General features: G+C 43.3%; 1 protein-coding gene across 1 annotated transcript in view; it reads right to left on the bottom strand.

Annotated features, from left to right (window-relative positions):
- Nucleotides 1–206: 206 nt before the first annotated feature.
- Nucleotides 207–20,771, bottom strand: part of RPA1 (replication protein A1) — a 62,842-nt gene continuing 42,277 nt past the window's right edge. The window contains exons 14-17 of the mRNA XM_043963250.1: nt 18,699–18,875; nt 16,514–16,621; nt 1,762–1,848; nt 207–1,287 (exon numbers count right to left, since the gene is read on the bottom strand). Coding sequence (XP_043819185.1) covers nt 1,174–1,287; nt 1,762–1,848; nt 16,514–16,621; nt 18,699–18,875 — 486 coding nt within the window. The 3' untranslated portion in view covers nt 207–1,173. The remainder of the gene's footprint in view (nt 1,288–1,761; nt 1,849–16,513; nt 16,622–18,698; nt 18,876–20,771) is intronic.

Genomic DNA, 20,771 nt, shown 5'->3' with positions numbered 1-20,771 from the left:
TCCCCAAAGTGCCAGATCATCAGCATTCTTGGGCACAAAACATTTTTTTTTTCTTTTAAAGATGCATTTCAGGGCTGCAAACATCAGGAATAGAGATCTCTATGCCTCAGTCTAATCTTAGAGTTCGTAATAAGTTAACATCTCCCCCAAGTGAACATTTATTATGAAGGCTAATTAATTGCTTTCCAGTAAGTAGAACCCTTTGAGTTCAAAGAAAGTAGGATTCACAGAGAACTAAATATACTATTTATTGAAACAAAGCAATAGAAACAGAGGGTCCCCCCCTTTTCTTTAGAATTCTCTCCTTATTTAAACACAGCTTCAACCAAAATTGAAGAAGTGAAACATACAAATGCAAGAAATATATACAGGTAGGAAACGTGTACAATCATCAATTCAAAACGTGATGTTAATTGAAGTGAAAACTCAAGCAATGCTTTGTAGTCGCCTAGATTTCCCTAGGGGACAGTGAGTCAATGCTTATCAGCCTTCCTCAGAAGAGACAATTTTGATTAATATCAGACCCATCTGACTCAGTCTATTAAAGCCTGAAGGAAGGATATTCTTCAGATATGAGAGATACGTCTTTGATTAATAATTCTGCCGTCTTGCCATTCCAGGCATTAACAAAGACGTGGCACCTCTAGAAGGAGAAAGCCTTTGAATTCTAGGAGGAAACACTTATGAGAACACTCAGGGCTCTCTCAGACTATTCTGTAGCCACTGCTTTTCCAATTCCTTCTCCCCAAAAGTTCCAGAGGTGTCACCAACTGGAGACATGAAACCTTGGGTCCACCGTTTATTTTGCTGTCTGCAGATTTAGGGCTAATTACTTTGAACAGGACTCCAGCCTAAAGATAATGACATCTTAATCAAATCAACAACCGCCTGGAGCTAATGGCAGTGACAACTGGTACACCACCGTCTGAGACTGGCCCCTGAGGTCTGACATGGTTTAAGGGTCGCAATATCTGAACACACGCCTCTTTACCTACCAAGGGGTTCCCGGGCTCACACGACAAAGGAAATGGCTTAGTCCACCATAAAGGGCAGCTGTGCCCCGTGCAGCTAAAGCTTAATTGTCACACGGGGGGTGGGGAAAGATCAACTTCACGTCAGCTCTTGCGTCATTCTGGGCACTTTCAAACTTCCACCCCATTGGCAACGCTCTTCTCACATTTGCCGAGCAGCAGCGTTCTTCCTGATGTTCATGATGAGCCTCTTGCCATATTCTCTGTAGTCCACAGGCTTCACATCTACTACGGAGGCCTTGATGCGAGACTCATCCTGAGAAAGAGAAGAGCAGGTGTGAGGGGTCCCACCCACCCCCACCCCTCTACTCCTCAGCAACCATTCCACTGAGGACTGACCTTGGGTTACATTGGGCCTAAGGGAAAACTCCCCATTGACACTGACCCTATCCCCATACCCCTTTCCCCTCTCAACTCTATAAGCCACTCCAATAAATGGGCAGACGATCCTCTTGCTAGATTCCAAAGAGCTGCAAACCTTCCCTGGAAGGCACTTTAGAGCACACCCAGTTCAACATCTTGATTGTACAGATGAGGAGACAGGCCCACGGGTATGGACTGACTTGTCCAAGGTCACCCAGCAGGTGGACAAGGTCTTTGACAGACCTAAAATTCTAGGAAACCTGTGACCTCCCCCTCGCCCCATAATTTTTGGTCTGCCCAAATGCAGAGAAAATAAGCCCAGACTAGTTTTGATAAACAAAGTAACTTCCCAGGTGAGTGTACTTACGTTGTAAGTCTCAAGTTTGACTCTAATCTTGAATGTGTAGGAACGAAAGTTGGCATTCTGGAAGACTTCCTCAAATGCCTGCTCATTCTGTAAAAGCAAACATGCAGCCTGAGATACTGGTAGGATCACATCATCTAAACACAATTCACACGTTCAAAATCAGCTTCATTTCTGAAGTATCTGTCTTTTGACAAGATTTTCACTCCCAGGCTGATAGAAATTAGTTGCCAAAACCAATTAATCTCCAGGTAAAATCCCATTATCACAAATTTCAGACAAAGCAAAGTATCTTGGTTTTAAATTTTATTAAAATCAACACTCCCTAGTGATCACATTCCAAGACTGGGAGATCCAGAGATTACTTCATTCATTCATGACTTGAACAAGTACCTACGACGGACACCCTCTCCATTCTAAGTTTTCTTGCTACTGCTCTCCCCCAGATCCCCGCCCCCATTTCTCTGTATCTTCATCCTTATAAGCACGTGTGCACCGACACTCTGTCCTCTGCATTAACTCGGTGACCTCTTCAGCTGTCATCGGTTCAATGATCACCTGTCTTTACCTAGACGACTTCCAAATCTACAGAACCAGCCCTAACCTTCCCTGAGCTCCAGTACTCGGTCACCAACTGATTTTGAAACATCAAAATGGAGGTTTCATAGGCATCTGAACTCAACACATCCCAAATAGAGCCCATTCATTATATTCTCTTTCCCTTCAAACTTTCCTCTCTTCCCAGCTTTTTTTTTTTTTTTGGGGGGGGGGAGGAGCGGCGGTGCAGGGCAATGAGAGTTAAGTGACTTGCCCAGGGTCACACAACTAGTGTCAAGTGTCTGAGGCCAGATTTGAATTCAAGTGCTCCTGAATCCAGGGCCAATGCTTTATCCACTGCACCACCTAGCTGTCCCCCACTTCCCAGCTTTTTATTGTTGAGAATACTGTCATCTTCCCAGTCACTAAACTCAAAACTCAATATAACCCCTGAGTCCTCACCTGAACTCACCTCATAGATCCAATCTGTGTTCAAATCTTGTTTCTACCTCGTAACGTGTCTCATATGTATCTCCTCTCCACTCACAAAGCCACCACCCTAGTAGTATGGGGCCTCATCGCCTTTTGCCTACACTACTGCAATAGCCTTGGTTCCCCAATAGCTGGGCACCTCCTCAGTTTCCAATTCAGAGCTGCTATAAATATTTTTGTAAATCTTTGATTTGTTTTGCTTAGTCATCTACCCTTCCCTTATTCCCCTTCCACTTCTCTATTTAGCGAAATGTATTTTCTACACCCAACTGTGTGTGTACATGCCCCTCCTCTGACCAGTTCAGATGACTGTGAGATGAAATGTGGCTCACCCCTGACCACTTCCTCCTTGTTTGTACTGACATAATTTTCCCTACCCCCCCCCCCATCCCCGTGTAACATCTTCTTCTCCATTTCCCGTCTTCTCTTAAGAGAAGCACTCAGGCCCTCTAACTGGATTCCTCTAGGAGCCCTGGTGATGAAAAAGGGTCCAGAGGGAACATGTCTATCATCTCCCCACATGAAAATGTCAACAGTTTATCCTTGTTTAGCCTTTCAAGATTGTTTGCTCCCCTTTACCCTTTGGGTTTCTCTCAACTTATGTGTCTGCACTTCAAAGTTCCTCTGCAGTTCTGGTCTTTTCCTGAGGCATGCTTGGGAATTTATTACATTAAAAACAATCAACTCTTGCTTCATCTCTTTCATGAATTCTAGTTTAATTTGTGCCCAAGCTGTGTTTTTCTCAGAGGCTGTGCCTGTAGATGGTTGGGAGTGGTTTTCTTCTAGGTCCGTGTCTCAAGCGTACTTGTCACCATAATCTTTTTATGGTGGGAGTTTTTGTTGGCTCAGTCTTCTGGCTCTGTGTACTTCTGCAGGGGAATGTCTGGGCTGATCCTGCTGCTGCTTTCTCGGAGGTGCTGAATGTTGTGTTATTCTAAAATCCAAAGGACAGCTGAGGTTGGAGATCTACAAGGTTTCAGTGCTCCCAAAGTGGTCTGATCTGGGGACAAGTCTGACGGCTGCCTCTTTGGTTTGAGCTCTGCAAGGGGATCCTTGAACAAGGTTTTCTCTGTTATACCTTTCAAAGGCAGCATGTCTAATTCTGACATACAAACGGGGGCACTAGAAGAAAGCATTTAAGGTGGAATTTTGTTCTACCAAGTAAAAAGATGTTTTAATGGGAACAAACAGTAAGTGAAGTAGAATCTTGTACTCTACATTTTCCAGTCAATTATGTGATGCTAAAGATGTGCTCTACTGTGGAAGATTATGACTGAAAGTCTCCCTCAGAAGGATGCCTTGTAGCACTGGGTACATTTTCATAAAAACTGGGCATGTATGTTGATAGTTATTAATGGTTTAAACTTTTTTAGTTGTTTGTCCTTTTTTTTGGTGAGGCAATGCAGGTTAAGTGACTTGCCCAGGGTCACACAGCTAGTAAGTGTCAAGTGCCTGAGGCCAGATTTGAACTCAGGTCCTCCTGAATCAAGGGCTGGTGCTTTATCCACTGCGCCACCTAGCTGCCCCCTCGTCCTTCATTTCTGAAGAGGATCAATGACATCATGAGGCGATGTCTTGACTCGTGCATGAATTAGATGTAAGGGAGGCAGTCCTGCACAAAGCCATCCTCTTCACTCTTCCAGAGTCACTGAAGTCCAGTGGCCAGACAAAAGTTAAGATGACTGTCGATGGCCTCCGCCAGAGGAAGTCCTCACATGCTGGGGTAGGCAGCCGCCTAACTCAGTGACTGATCTGAGGACAAGTGGTTGCCCTCCACTTGGTTTCGCCCATGTGTGGGGGCGGGCTACCAGGGTGTGGCCACTGGTATGCTACAGCTTCTTGGAGCCACACGTGAATCAATCAGGTGGAAATCAAAGGTGGATGAGCACCCCGAAAAGGGCTCGGCAGCCCTCACACTAGAGGTGCGAGTCCTCCTTGAACACCCCACGTACCCCTTTCAGTAGCTAATATGCTTTTTATCTTTCCCTTCACTGTGTATCTTGAGAATCAACCCCCAAACGCCCTCTAACTTGGCTCACCTCCAGCATAAACCCCCTCTGTATGGATTTGGTCTAGTCCACTTGCTTTTCTCATCCTTGCCCCCCTCCCTTTTTTTTTGCAGGGCAGTGAGGGTTAAGTGACTTGCCCAGGGTCACACAGCTAGTTAAGTGTCAAGTGTCTGAGGCCGCATTTGAACTCTGATCCTCCGGAGTCCAAGGCCTGAGCTTTATCCACTGCGCCCCCTAGCTGCCCTCCCTTGTCCTTTTTAGTGCCATTTTCATTTGCACGAGTACTGTGACAATGGAATCCAATAATGGTGGCTCAATTAGCCTTGATTTTGGAAAGTTTACCCAAAAAAAGTCCCTACAGATCTTTTCCATCTTTTATCTATGCTCTTGGGATGACGTTGAGTCTCTTGACAGTCTCTCTCCACTTTTTTTAACCTCAGAAATCAATGCTACTTATATTCTTCCATTATCTTACTCTATAACATTTTACAAATGAATTTATATTTCAAACCAGTGTAGATCTGGGCTGCTGTCTCTCTCTGTACTTGGCAAATATTTGCTGACAGGTGGTATTTAGGCTCTTTTAGGCACTTTTTGATGAAACTGTTATCAGTGTGAACATACTTTTCTATGAACATTTCCTTCTTTTCATCATCAGTAAATTGCTTAAATTGGTCAGGATAGGGTGCTTACTACGTGCCTTTATCTTTCCCTCATTCTTATTCTTCTAGTTTTGAATTAATATTGATCCTTGCACTAATAAGTCAGTGGTCCAACCATAAAGATAGCTGGTTTAGGAATGATGCCTACAATGGTAACAAATCAATTCCTGTATATTAAAATATAATCAATTTCTTTTTTTATATTTCATGCTCAACATATCCAGTGCCTTTCCCTTCTTTTCTCACAGAAAGTATTCCCAGTGTATGACTGGACTGTAAGGCTTCTGTGCAGTCTATAACACTTTGTCCTCTCTCTTCCTTTTTCCTCAATTTTATATATTCTAATATATTTTTGCCATCCTCATTTACACCCACCTTTGAATGAAAGTCACCAAGTATCAAAATAAATGTTGGTATAATTTAGAGGGATTTATAGAATTTCTCTACCTTTTCATTTTCTGAAATACACATTGGGGCAAAAACATCAATTCTTTTCATAACAGCCTTCTCACAAAACCTTACCACCAGCACTACCCTAGTTTAAGGCCTTTGTAGCCTCCTTCTTGCATTAATATGATAGCCTCCTAATTAATTTCTCTGGTTCCGGTCACTCTGCTCTGCAATATATCATCCAAGCAGCTGCTAAATGGATATCCCTAAAGCATAGGTCTGCTCATGTCACTCAAGAAGCTTCCATAGCCCCCTACTCCCTGTAGGATAAAGTGTGAGCTTGGCTGCAAGCTAACTTTCCAAACTGCTTTCACATTATTCCCCCATACTCCACAGCCCAACCCAAGGACCATCTTCTTCCTATCTCTGAGCAAACACCCAGGCTAACTCATGCCTGGACTACCTTCCCTCACCTCCACCTCTTGGAATCCCTTAGCTAACTCAAAGCTGCTCACGTGCCACCTCCTCTCCAAAGGCCTCCGAATCCCCCTAGTTGTCACTGCTTCTCCTCAGGAAATTCATTTGTATGGATCCTGCACTGTCTGTGCACATGCTGTGCTTTTCTTTACTGTGACAAGGTCAAGACCTGAAAGATTCTGTTCCTCCAGGGGTCCATCTACCCAGTGGTGCTGGACAAGGACTGGTTTTTCTGTACCCTAAGGCAGGAGGGGAGCTGCACAGGACTGAGGGCCATGCTACATTTTTTGTAGCTTCACAGGCTGCCATGGCAAGACTTCCTCATCCTGAGGGTGGCCTGCCCAGCTCTTAGCAAGCAGAAACACACCTGTTGCTAGTGCCTTTTCAACATGATAAAACCTACCAGACCTTGAACAGTCTTCCAGAACCCAGGGTCCCCTCCCTAATGTGATGGAGCAACAATGAGGCTGGGCATACAAGGCCAAAAATCCCCTGCCCCTGTCTACAAGGAGCTTGCCTTCAAATATATAAGAGTCGGGAAGCCCTGAGTTAAATTATTTTTGGGGGGGTGGGGGGTGGGACAATGAGGGTTAAGTGACTTGTCCAGGGTCACACAGCTAGTAAGTGTCAAGTATCTGCAGCCGGATTTGAACTCAGGTCCTCCTGAATCCAGGGCTGGTGCTCTATCCACTGCACCACCCAGCTGCCCCTCTGAGTTCAAATTTGACCCCAGATACTTAACCATCTGTATTATCCACTTGGCATCTGACTGACTCAGTTACTCATCTATAAAACTGGGATAATAATAGCTCCTACCTCCCAGTGGTTGCTTGAGAAAAAGGAAGGAAACAGGATTTATTAAGTACCTGCTGTACGCCAGGGGCCAGGCTAAGCCCTTTACTCATATCATCTCACTTGGTCCCCCTACAATTCCTGGGAGCTGAGTGCTATCATTGTCCCACTTTTACAGACGAGGAAACCAAGGAAGTCGGGGCCAAAGCGACCTGCCTAAGATCACACAGGTACTTAGGTGCCTCGGGCCAGATTTGAGCTCAGGTCTTCCTGACTCTGGGCCTGGTGCTCTTTCCACTGAGCCACCTAAAAGGAGTTCTTGGTAAAATGTACCTTAGGTGCTATGGAAATACAAGTTCTTATTAAGGCAGACTCGGAGGAGGGGAGAGCATTAGCAATTGGAGAGATCAGTAATGGCTTCATGTAGGCGGAACCTGAGTCTTGAAATAAGACAGAGGTTCTAAGAGGCAGGTGAGAAGGAGGCACATTTCAGGCAGGTAATGATCAGCTTGTGCACACAAGCAAAGGAGGGAGACAGCATGTTGAGCTCAGGGAACAGAGAAGAAAAGGAGTGACAGGAAGGAAGACTGGCAAGGCAGGCAGAAGCTGGGTGGGGAGAGGCTTTAAATGCCAGCCTGAAGACTCTGTTCTTTATCATAAAGGCAATAGGGAGTGAGTGAAGATATCTGAACAGGGAGAAGGGAACAAGGAAAAACTCAAATCTTAGGAATATTAATTTAGCAGCTACAGGGAGGATCAAAGAGCAATCAGAAGCCATTTCTAGGGTGCAGGTGTGAGGCTGTGAGGGCCTGAACTAAGGCAATGGCTGTGTGAGTGGAGAGAAAGAAGGGACCAATGAAAAAGATGTTGGAAGCAGACTCGGCAGGTCACAGCTCCCATTTGAGGTTTACAAGGCACTTTCCCACAGTCTCTCATTTGAACTGTACAACAATCCTGTGAAGTAGGTGCTATTACTATCTCCATTTTCCTGCTAAGGAAACTGAGGCAGGGGTCAAGTGTCGGAGTCAAGATTCCAAGTCAGACCTTGGATTGGTGGAGAGGAAGGGCCAAAGATGACTCTGAGACTGCAAGTCTTAGCCATCAGGAAGACAGTGGTACCTTGCACAGGTGTACGTCAGGTTTGAAGGGATCCTGCCAAGCCTTTCTTACATCTGACCTTCTGTCTCTCAGTTGCCATTTTAGCTCGGGACCTCACCACCTCTTCTCTAGATTCTTGTCACAGCCTCCTAACTGGTCTCTCTACTGTAAGCTTCTCCCTACTCCAATACATCTTACTGCCAAAGTCATTTTCCCTAAAGCGATCTGACCATGTGACTTCCCCAGTCAATCAACTCTAGTAGCTCCCAGTTGCATCTAGGATAAAATACAAATTCTTCTTTGTAGCTTTTAAAACCCTACACAAGTCGGGCCCAAATTATCTTTCTAGCCTCAATGAGAGGGGGAAGGAAAAGCATTTATTATGAAGTACCCCACTTCAAGCCCAGCGCTGTGCTAAGTGTTTTACAAATATTGTCGCATTTGATCCTCACAACAAGCCTGAGAAATAGGTGCATTATTATCACCATTCTACAGATAAAGACACTGAGGCAGAGAGGGAAGTGACTTGCCCCAGGTTTCACAGCTAGTAACCTTATGAGGCCATATTTGAGCTCAGGTCTTCCTGACTCTGGGTCCCCAGTTCTACACCACCGAGCTCCAACATCACTCCCTGTTGTCTAGCACTCTTCGTCCTGCCCAATGGACCTCCATTCCTCTGCTTTCCATCTTCATCTCTGTATCTGTCTCTGTACTAGCCATCCCTGTGCCTAGCATGCACTTCCACCTTGTTTCTACCTCAAACAGTTCCTCCCTTATTTTAAAATGCAGTTCAGGTGCTAGCTTCTGCCTTTCCCAATTTCCCCCAACTGGCAGTGCCCTCCCTCCAAATTACCTTGTATCTAACTGCTTTCTATATATTTGTTGATTCATTTTATATTTATGCTACATACATATTTTATATGGACTCGCTGTCTTTCCATCGTGAGTAGGAATTCTCACACTCCTTGTACTTGGATCTCCAGCACCTGGTCCCGGACCTGGTATGTCACTGGTGCCCAATCAATCCTTGGTGATTGATTTTGTAGTAAGATCCGAAGCCAGAGCATAAGAAATTGACAAGTGAGGAAATGGAAGCATTGAGAGTAGATTTGTCCATGAACGGATGATAGCTTGAGGAAGTACAATCAAGTGAAGGAGTTTTTTCAAAGTAAGCATGTTACTCATCTTTGTTTTTTCCCCCAATTTCCCTCCTGAAACACCATCCCTTATAGCAAAGAATAAAAGAAAAACAACAACACCCCAGCAAAACTATCCAACACTCCCCCCCCCCAAGCCTGCCATTATCCACAGCCCCACCCAGTCTCCCCAGTCTGAAAAGGAAAAGTGCCTGTAAGGGAAGGTTCAAGGACAGAAGATACCTGGGCAAATGTGCAATCACCGAGAAGAAGCCGGGAGATAGGGATGAGTGAAGATTAGAAGAATGTAGAACATGCAAAGGGGCAAGCTCCTGAGGAAGGGGGAAGAGAGGCTCCTTGTACAAGGAGAAAGGCTGGCCTTGGCAAGAAGAAAAGCCCCTTCTCTGTTACATACTGAAGCCAAGGAGGAAAAAATGGGGATGATCTAGAGAGGGTTTGAAGTTTAAAATAGGGGAAGGGAAGACCGCGGCACACGGCCTTTAATCTCTCCATAGAGAAGGAGGCAGGTTCTGCTGAAAGGAAGAGAGTAGTAAAAGAGGCTGGAAGAGAGAAGCGGTTTGGAAAAGCTGCCAGGAAAGTGTGATAGTTAATTAGGGAAGAAAAAAGACTGACACAAAACACTGAGGTCTCAAGTGGGACAAGATAAACTTACATGGCACTCAGTCAGCAAAGTTGTGCCTTCCTCCAGTAGCATGTGAGGAAAGGCAGATAAAGAAGATGGCAGGAAGAAATCAGGGCTCAGGTTTAGCAAGAGATGAGTGGCAGGACAAAGAGGCAAAAGATTCAAGTCTAGACAACAGGGAAGAACTGGCTACACAGCTAGTAAATGTCAAGTGTCTGAGGCTGGATTTGAACTCAGGTCCTACTGAATCCAAGACCAGTACCTTATCCACTGGCTGTGTGACCCTGGGCAAGTCACATAACCCTCAGTGTCCCATTTTTAAAAAAAAGATGACTAGAAAAGCGTGGCAGTGCCATAAGAATGGTGTGAGACAGCTAAGAAAAACAAAAAGAGACTTTAAGTAGTTTAGAGAAAAGAGCAAGGCAGGTTACACATAAGGATGAAGGAAAGCAAATAAGAGGCCCAGCTTCACAACACTTAATTTGCTTCTGTTTTTCCTGCTAAGGCAAGGAATCTTTTTTGAACACTTTCCATTTCCATTGGTGTGGCCCCTGGATGCATTATTCTCCAGGCTGAGTTTACTTCCCCCTGCATCAGTTTCTGAAGTCTTCACATTCTTCTCCAAATTCCTATTTGTTGTTTCTTTCAGAAGTCACGGTCAATGCTATTCATGCCCCAGACCTTTTTCGATACAGCACCCCCAGTCAAAAGGCACCCCTTCCTTGCTCACCCAACAATCACTGCTACAATCTTTTGGAGTTGATGAAGTCTTCCTTTTTTATCAGTGACCTTGGGGCATATGTCTAGCAGTAGAATCTTTGGGCCAAAGGACATGGACCTTTTGCTCGCCTTCCAGAATGGCTGGATCAACGTGTGTCCATCTTTCCACAATCCCTCTACTGCCAACTATTCCCATGTTATCATCTGCCACTTTGTTGGGTATAAGTAAAACCTTAGGGCTGTTTTCCTTTGCATTTCTATTATTAATTATTTAGGAGTGTTCTTTCATAAACTAGCTTGCAATTATTTTCTGAACATTCCTTTTTAAAATCTAAATTGATTGATGAGTTCTCTGTATATCCACATCATCTTTTTTTTTTTTTTAAACAATTCCCTTCTTTATCTCTTAATCCCAACTGTTTCTTTGTGTCATCAGAATTTCAGTCTTGAGAGCTTCTAATTCATCCTGGATGACTTTCCTTGTAGAATTTTAGGACATGAGAGGCTGCCTGTCCTTTCGTAAAACACTTAAAAATCTGCTCTTGGAAAATCTAGGGGAAATGTCAGACCATGCCCAGGTTTCCTTTCCTCCATCACAAATAAAATGGGAGGGGGCAACTAGGTGGCGCAGTGGATAAAGCACTGATGCTGGATTCAGGAGGACCCAAGTTCAAATCCAGCCTCAAACACTTGCTACTTACTAGCTGTGTGACCCTGGGCAAGGCACTTAACCCTCATTGCCCCGCAAAATAAAGTAAAATAAAATGGGAATGGTTACTTCCTCCTAAGGTTCCTATGTCTCCACCCCAGCAACCAATTCCTCCTTGCTGTAACTCAGAAAAAAAGCTGCCCTTATTGGTAGAAACAACTGCTCCACCACATGAAAAAATGCTCCAAATCACTAGTGATAAGAATATTGAAAATCAAAACAACTCTGAGGTTCTGCCCCACATCCTGTAGTTTGGCAAAAATAACCAAAAATGGCAACAGTCAATGTGGGATGAGTTGTGGAAAGATGGGCACACTTCGTGTGAATTAGTACAATCATTTTGGAAAACAATTTGGAATGATGCAAATGAAATGACCAAACATTCCTTGAAGCAGATTTCTACCCCGGTGAAGCCACTGGTAAGAAAAAAGTTCCCATATACTTAAAACAGCAGCACTTTTTATGATAGCTAAGAATTGGAAATAAAAGTAAATGCCCATCGATTGGGGAATGGCTCACCAAATTGTGGTACATGAACATAATGAACTATGACTATGCTGTAAGAAATGATGTGTGTGATGAATAAAGAGAAACATGGAAAGATCTATACGAACTAATACAGAGTGAAGCAAGCAGAGCCAAGAAAATAATACACGACTACAAGTAGGTAAACGGAAGGAACTATACACCCAAAAAGCAAAAACAAATGCAACAAAATTATAAAGACCAAGTGGGATGACTGAAGAGACAGAAGACACCCCCAGACTAAATCTCTGTCACACCTTTGTGTTAAAAGGTATTTGACATTGTACAGGTTTTCTGACTTTCTCCATCAATTAGTTTGCTGACTTGGGGAGGGGGAGGGATAGGTGGGATATTATGGTGATGCAGGAAAAAGGAAATATCAACACTTATGAGAAAAGAACACAAGCTTTGTTTCATCATTGTATACCAAGCACCCAACAGCGCCTAGCACACAGTAGGCACTTAAGATAAAATTAGCAGTTCCTCTTCTTTGGGCAGGAGAGACCACAACAAGAAACATCCAGATAACTGAGATCCCCATCACTACCTCCATGCTAGGCTTGTGGTCTATTTCTCAAAGTGCTCATCTATTTCTTCTGCCTGTGAAGGTAGCCGGGTAGTCTATTCTGATGACAATGCACCTTCCATTTTTGCTGCCACAATGTTTTCTCCCTTTCTGGTTCCTCGATTTCCTCACACGAGTTTTACCTTTTTAATCTAAAATGCTGCCCACTCCACCTTCCCACCCCCCACTCTTTCATCCATCTCACTCCATCTGAGGAAGGTATTAACCTTTTCAGAAGCAAATTCTAACCCTGAGCTTCATTTATCTCAAGTCTCAGTGTTACATAAAGTCGAATTTACCTCATCATATTAGGATTGTTCAATTATCTTGCCCTTATTACCCCCAACTTTTTACATAGTTATTTGAGGACACAGGCTCTACTCCTGTTTTTTTCTTGGATTTTTTCTGCCATGAATTTCTGGATGTCTCGACTGCTATCCTTCTTTCTACACTGCAGCTACTCTTTCTGCTATTTAGCTCTGAAGATCTAGACTGTCTTGTCTGTCTCTCCTCCCTAACTTGACTAGCTGTAAAGCCCTTGGCCATTATTTGTGAAATAGTTTGTTACCCAGAGGTTGTGACTAGCCAGACTCAAACAATGAGCACTAAAGAAGTACGAAATCCTGCCACATAGCTAACTGGAAGTCATATTTGAAACCTAAGTAGAATCACTTCAGATACCAGCATAGTCCAACCATTCCAAAGGTGGTTGGATCTCTCTGGCAAGAGCTATTTATATATTAACCTCAGGGGAACAGGAGGATAAAAAAGGTTTGTGCCTGTTGGTCTATTATTTAAAGGTTATTTTGTAGGGAAAAGCTATGTATATGTAAACTGAACACTGTCAAATGTGCAAAAATGAAATCATTTTCTATCTCCTTCCAAGATTAAGGTAAGTGTTGGGCTCACACTGCAAGCATATGATAGCTCCTATGGGGAGGGGTTTCTATATGTCCTCATTCAGCAGCAGTGAAGGCAGTTAAATTTAATAAGCTAATAAAAAATCCTGAAAGGCCTGCATTGAGTCTTACAATCTGTTATGAAAACAGAGGGCCAAGCAGAACAGACAATGAGGATAACACCACACTTTAAAGAGCATTTTAGTTGTTACTGGTAAACATTTTTGACAGAACATTTTCAGAAAGCTAGCAGACACTTTTAGAGATGGGTGGGGATGAGACGAAATGGACAGAACTGAAAAGGAGGACAAGAAAGAGAATGGGCCAAATAAACAGCAGATCACTATAAAAGATCATGGCCTACTTTAAGACTGTTCTGGGTGAAGAAAAAAATCCATTTATCAATGCTTTTCTTTGTATGGTTTAAAGAATACCCAAACTTTCACTGGTCTTGTTCTAATACTGTCTGAGAATCAAGTTCAGCTGAGAGGGAATAATCATTAACAAACCTATACAGAAAGTGTGTCACATAAGAATCAAATAGAACTTAAAAAAAAAAATCAAATAGAACTTGACAAATGGAACTTCTAATCTAACTAAGGCCTAGCTTCTGGTGTATTCCACTTGAAGCACCCAATATACTTTGTAATATAGATTTTCAATAAAAAACATTAAAATTTGAGGCTATGTGGCAGCTAGGTGGCACAGTGGATAAAGCACCGGCCCTGGATTCAGGAGGACCTGAGTTCAAATCTGGCCTCAGACACTTGACACTTACTAGCTGTGTGACCCTGGGCAAGTCACTTAACCCTCACTGCCCTGCAAAAAACCAAAACCAACCAACCAAATAAATTAATTAATTAATTAAAAAAAAATTTTGAGGCTATTTATTCACTTTGTAAAAGAAATATTCATTTTACAAGATCTTAACAAAAGGCCCAATGCCTCGTCTCTCTGCTCACTGAAGTCATTCTGACCCTTTGAAGACCTACTCAAATGCAGCCTTTGCTTATCTCTGTTCCCCTGATCATTAACAATCCCTTTCCCCCTTGATTTGCACCTTTCTTATTTTTTGGTGCATTGTTTTCAATGTTAAATTGTAAGCACCCAGAGGGGTGAAGCCATAGTTGATTTCATCTTCTATTATCTACCCCAAAGCATAGTCTGGTGTAAATAACAGGAGCTTAACAAATGTTTGTTTAAATTAAATTTCCTTGAAAAAGCAGGTTCCATTTATGCACTGAAAATGTGATTTGAGAATATTTTAAATAACCGAAGAAACATTCAATGCTCATGGCTGGGCTGTGCCAGTATAATAAACAGGGGCAGCTAGGTGGCACAGTGGTCGGACTTTTGCTTTTGGAATATGAATCTCATTGCTGAATGGAGAAGTGGGGAGAGACTCAAGGCAGGGAGACCAACCAGAAAGTTACTGCAATAGTCCAGGTGTGAGAATCCTACCAGGGTGATGTCAGTGTCAGAGGAAAGAAGGGGCCTTATACAAAAGGGATTATACAGATAAAACCAAAAGGACTTATCAAAAGATTCAATCTGGAGTGAGGGTGGGGTCTAGGTTAGGTGCTTGGATGCCTGAGAGGATAGTGGTGACCTCAATAGTAAAAGGGAAATTCAGAAGAGGGGAGAAGGGTTTGGGGAGAAAGATGATGAGTTCAGTTTGGGGCATGCTGAGCTCAAGATATCCAATAGGCAGTGGGAGATGGGAGTCGGGAGGTCAGGAGAGAGGTTAGGGGTGGATAAGCATTTTTCAGAATCATCTACATAGAGATGATAATTGAATCCATGGAAGCATATGAGATCAACAAGGGAAATAATATAGAGGGTAAAGGGAGGGGAGGGGAGGAGAGAGAAAGGAAGAAAAAGGGAAAAAAAGAAAGAGAAAGGGGTCTAGAACAGAGCCCTAAGAATTAACTGCTGTTAAAAAAAAATCTTTGTAACAAATATCTCTGTCAAGGCATTGATGACATATAGACAACCAAATGAAATGATACTAAAAGCCATTCTAAATCAGAAGCTGTTAACGGGTATAAACAATTCTCAAAGGAATTGCAAACTGCTAATAACATATGAAAGAATGTTACAAATCACTAATAAGCAATATACAAATCAAAACAAGCCTGAAGTTTCCCTTCACACCCAACAAATTGGCAAAGATGACAAAAGATGGAAAGAGCCAAGGCTGTAGTACCTGTGAAAAGATAGGCACACTGGTGCATTGTTGATGGAGCTGTAAATTGGCACAACCATTCTGGAAAGCATTGTGACTACATGTGACAAATTCAGAGAAACATGGGAAGGCTTATACAGATTAAGGAAAAGTGAAGGAAGCAGAACCATAAAAACAATTACATAATGACCACAACCACGTAAAAAGGTGTTCCCCTTCCACCACCCAAACGGAACTGAATGTTGCTAAAGTATAAAGAATAAGCTTAGCAGAGATACAGAAAGACATCCCCCTACTTCCCTGTAGAGGGTAGGGTTAGCAGTGTAGAACCCTGCAGAAAACATCAGAATATTTTGATATGTTGATCGGTTCTGATATTTTCTCGACTGTATTTTAAAAATAAAAATTCTTGTCCTAAGGGTTGGTTGTCTAGGAGCGGGGAGAATTTTTATGCAATGTAAAGACAAGATACCAATGAAATCTATGATTACAAACTCTGCTTTCATTTTTCATCCCACTTTTCAGGGGTAGTCAGCTGTGTAAACTGAGGTATGACCATATTTCAGATGATCTGAGAACCAAAGTTGATTCGAGATCTCTTGGTATCAAAAGCACAGAACTTGGGTGTGTCTGCCACAAGAATCAATCTCCTACATTGAAAGAGTGGTTTGTTTGGTTGTTTTTACCAATTAGAGCATGTCTCACAGATGCCGTCTAATCTGATCTCTTCCAGGGCATCTATATCTAACAATGTACAGGACAAAAAGCTGGGCATCAAAGTGAACTGGACTGGGAAACAAAACACAAACAGAGGAAACAGTCTAAAGAGGTGGAAATCATCTCATAGAAAAGAATGATATCCACACAGAAGGCCTTTGGGAAATCTGCATCCTTCAGAAACAGAAAGGTGACTGACCTTGTCTTTTAATTCCCCAAGATACGCAGTGTTCTGCCCAAGGATAGCCTCTGCCGATTCCTGGAAACAAGTCACCCACTGATTCTCCTGGAAATCTGCAATATTGACCTGAAAAAACACAACTCTAAATTATTTCTCCAGGAGACACAAAGGTGGTTTGGTGATTTCAAACCCTGTGTATTCAGACTGTAATCAATTGTATTAAGAAACTATTATTATACACCTATAGTCATTCCATAAGAAGAGCCTATTTTATAACTAAAACCTAGGTGAAAATGAGAGCACAATGCAATGTAGACACACTCCCACAACCCTTGACACAGACAACTCAAGTTTCCCTACATACATCTGCCACTGCCCTTGAAGCTGGACGTTTTCATAAGCCTCTCCTTTACGACATGAGGTTTATGCCTTTGGCTTTTTATTTCAGTGGGATTGCATGCTCCATGGGTCACATTGGGGGCTTCGTCATGGCTCACGGTTACTAACAGCCCTCCATTGGTGGGATGAGGGGGAGCTGCAAGGAGGAAGGAGTGGGGTGGGAAGGGGGCCACCGCCAGAAGAGCAGACAAGGCATCAATGTGAGGTGAGGGGTTTAGTCTGGACTTAAAATCTTCTCACTGTAAGGCAGCCAGTAAATTTAGATTCAAACCTAAGTGAGCAAATGAGATGAGAACAAAGTGTTCCCAACTTGGACAGAGCACAGGAAGCTTGAATCAGCAAAGGCATCACCACAAGTGAGCGAGGGTGGGTGGAAGGGTGGGAACGGAGGAGCAGGCTGCAAATATCCCAGCCTCGAAAGTAAGAAAGAAGAGAGCCAAGTATAAGATGGGAGAAAAGCCCTGGCCTTAAAGGCAGGGAAACAGGGTGCCCCTCCAAGCTTGGCCACCACGGAGGTTCCAGGATTTATTGGGCAAGTGATTAAAGCATCCCTCTGATTATCTCAAGAGTCTGTAGGGTTTGTAAGAAGAGTTCCTTCTGTTACTAACATGACTCGAGAGGTAAAATATGGTGAAAACCTCTTTGTAAATTAACAGGCCATAGAGAGGATGGCAATGGATGACAAGTCCACTCAGCTCCAACCTGCATGAGTTTCCACAGTCCCTGGAAGGGGAAAAAAGTCCTCGCATTTGTTGCCACCACAGTGGCAACTGTGTTGGTCACACAGATCCAGGGGACATGAGTGACTGCATGGGAACTCAGCCATTTAAAATTTAACAAAAAAGCTATTGTGAACAAACTGTCTACAAAACAATCTGTTATCTCAATTCTGCAAAAAGCTCAGGGTAAAATACCCAAAAGAATAAACCTGGCTATAGACAGAGTTTTTCTGCTAAGCTAAGATTCATCACGGCAACTTAGGGTAGCTGTAAACCCTTAATTTGTAAGAGGTTTTTAAATGGAAAGAAGCTCAACTCTGGCAGAGGAAGAAGATGCCACCATCTCGACATCACTCAGAGACGTTTTCCTCTGAGGCAGGCTCCATTAAGGCCAGGGAAACAGAACATTACCTACAAGAAAATGAACTAAATATAGGGATCAGCCGTACAAGTGCAATTACTGCTCTCCAGAAATGCCATTTCAAATTAATTTATCTTCATAACTGTTAGCAGGCAAGTGCCACCGATGCTCTAATTGCACTGCAGGCCATCCTGGTGGACTACAATCAGGAAGGGTCGCCAAACTCAAATTTCTGGCAAGAAAAAAGACTTTTAGCAGGAACAAATTATACCAGTGAATTCGGTGAAAGCCTCCTTTCCTCCCTCCTTGTTTCCAGGACCCTCGAAAATACTGTTCAATGCTCACTCATCCATGGGGCTCTGGCACTCGGTGCACTCTGGCCAGAATGGGGAAGGGCACATGTATGTAGTGAGAAACAGCAGATGCTACCTGCCCAGTGGAGTCAGGAAGTCAGGCTTCTGGGTTTCCCCACTTATTAGCTATGGGACTGCAGAGAAAGAGCCCATGTTATTGAGCATTCCACTCACTTCAAATCATACCTCAGTGCTTCATACACAGCAGAGGCTTAATACGTTTCTGAATGACCTTAACCTCAGCACCTAAGTTTTTTCATCTGTAAAATTGGGTTACATGTAAAGTAATCCATCACACAGGGTCATCATAAACAAAATGCTCTGCAAATTATCCAGGGCTCCACTTGTGGGGATGAGCCTCAGAGTCTTACCGACAGGATCATTCGGTACTTGAAACTGGGAAATTCCCGGTCGCACTTCTCGCAGCGGTAGAGTCCATTCTGCTGGTCTATCACTTTCTTATTGCAATCTTGAGAGGGACAAGCCTGGTACATACAGTTCTCCTTGCGAAGGTACACCACCGTTGCCACACAACTAAAGTAATCCGCCTTTCAGAGGGAGAGAAGGACAAGACACTGGGTCACCAAACCTACCATCAGCACTACAATCACAGGCAACTAGAGTGCTTCAATGACAGACTATTATGTAGCAGGTCTTAAAGATCCCTGGGCTTACAGGAAAAGGTTTCTTCTGGAGTGTTAGGGTTCGAGCATAAAGGTGTGAAAACAACAACCCTACTACCCACCTGGCTACCTACCTATCTTTATAGGTCCTAAAGAAAAGAATTTCTTAATGCTAGAATTGCACCAAAGTTTCAATTGGGTTATGCTGGAAGGACTGGAGAGATGTGCCCTCTCCTTTCTTCTACTTGAAGACTGGGCAAGAGTCAAACTCTGCAGTTTTCTCTTTCAAAAGACAAAGATTTCTGTCCTTTGCATTCTTCTTTGGAGAGCGATGAATCACCAGTTAGCAGATCTATGAAACTGAATGCTGCAGACTATAAAATCCAGTAAAGCTAAGGCCAACCAGCCCTCCAGTCAGTGTGTGTATGCGTGTGTATGCGTGTGTATAGCCTGGGGCAGGGCGGGTGTGATGTAGGAAAATGGGGTCTAGAGTGACCTCTGTTTTTATCCAGAGAAGCTAGCTTCCCCTACTGAGTCTGGGTCCAAGTAGGTTCTGAGACTGCCTTCAGCTCTTCCCCAGATTCCCAAGGACAGTATGCACAGCATAGATCTGAACCCCAGCACTAGCATTTCCAAACAGGGCAACCTTGAGCTTGAGTAAGTCCTCCAAAGACTCAGAGCCTCAGTTTTCTTGTTTATAAAATGGGATATAAAAGCAGGGATAACTACCTATTTCACAGGGTTGTTGTGAGAGAAAAGCACTTTATAAACCTTAAAATTTGTTATAAATGTGATCTACTACTACTGTAAGACAAGACCACAGCTCAGGCTGGAGGATCTCAAAGCTTCCTTCAAATTCACATGTTTGTGGTAAAGGGGAAATCTAATAGGAAAAATGAACAGGAAAGAAGGATGCCACATTCTCTAAGCCCTAGTAAAATGCTAGGAAATGAGTGCCACAAAAGTCAATGTGAACTCAAGCCCATGGACTTCAACAGCACAGAAAAAGGCTTTGTGCCCATTTAACAGTGGGTGTGTCAGCCTAGGGGCCTTCTACACCACATCCTGAATTCAGAGAAATCTCTTAGAAGTCAGGGAACTATTTAGGCCTGAACAGTGTATGTTTTTTCTTTGTCACAAAGGTGGATTCAAAGGAAATGTGTGTGTACACAAAAATGCCTGTATGTAAAAACAAAAAGGCATCAATAAAATGGATTTTTAAAAATATGCTTAAATATAAACAAATGTTTAAAAACACAAAGAAATTTGGACAGCTTTGACGTTGAGGTCAGGACTGGAACAAGCACATGAAAGCTCTAAGCCCTTCTTAGGATGTCTCCTCTGGACCGAAGTTAGCCTCTAGGGCCCAAGAAGTGGCTCAAGGGCTTTTAGTACCTGCTGTAGACTCTCCCCAATCCCTAGTCACACACAATGTGGATTTTCCAGTCTGGAACAAGTCCAGAACACACTCTGGAGGACAGAGCCTATTCTGTATCAAGGAACAAAGGGCTAGGCACTCTGCCTTTGGTGACCAAATCTGCTGCGTGGGGCCAAGAGGCAAAGGGAGCAGGGAAGTGGTTGCTAGGTGACGGTACAGATCTGTCTAATGCTTGATCCTCAAAATCAACATATGCTGATGAAGACGATGGTGAGGATAAAGACAGGTGAGGGAACGCAGTGAGTGGAGTGAGACAGTAGAGAAGAGAATTCTTCTAGATAAGCACTGAAAAGGCATCTGGAAAACCAAGCTCCGTGCCAGAGGCAGCCCTCAGCAGGTGATGGGAATGGTCACTCACTGGCCAGGGTTCTCAAAGGCCCCCA

The sequence above is a fragment of the Dromiciops gliroides genome, chromosome 4 (assembly GCF_019393635.1).
Source record: "Dromiciops gliroides isolate mDroGli1 chromosome 4, mDroGli1.pri, whole genome shotgun sequence".
Classification (NCBI taxonomy): Eukaryota; Metazoa; Chordata; class Mammalia; order Microbiotheria; family Microbiotheriidae; genus Dromiciops; species Dromiciops gliroides.
Note: the sequence above shows the minus strand (reverse complement) of the source record. Positions and strands in the feature narration are given on the sequence as shown.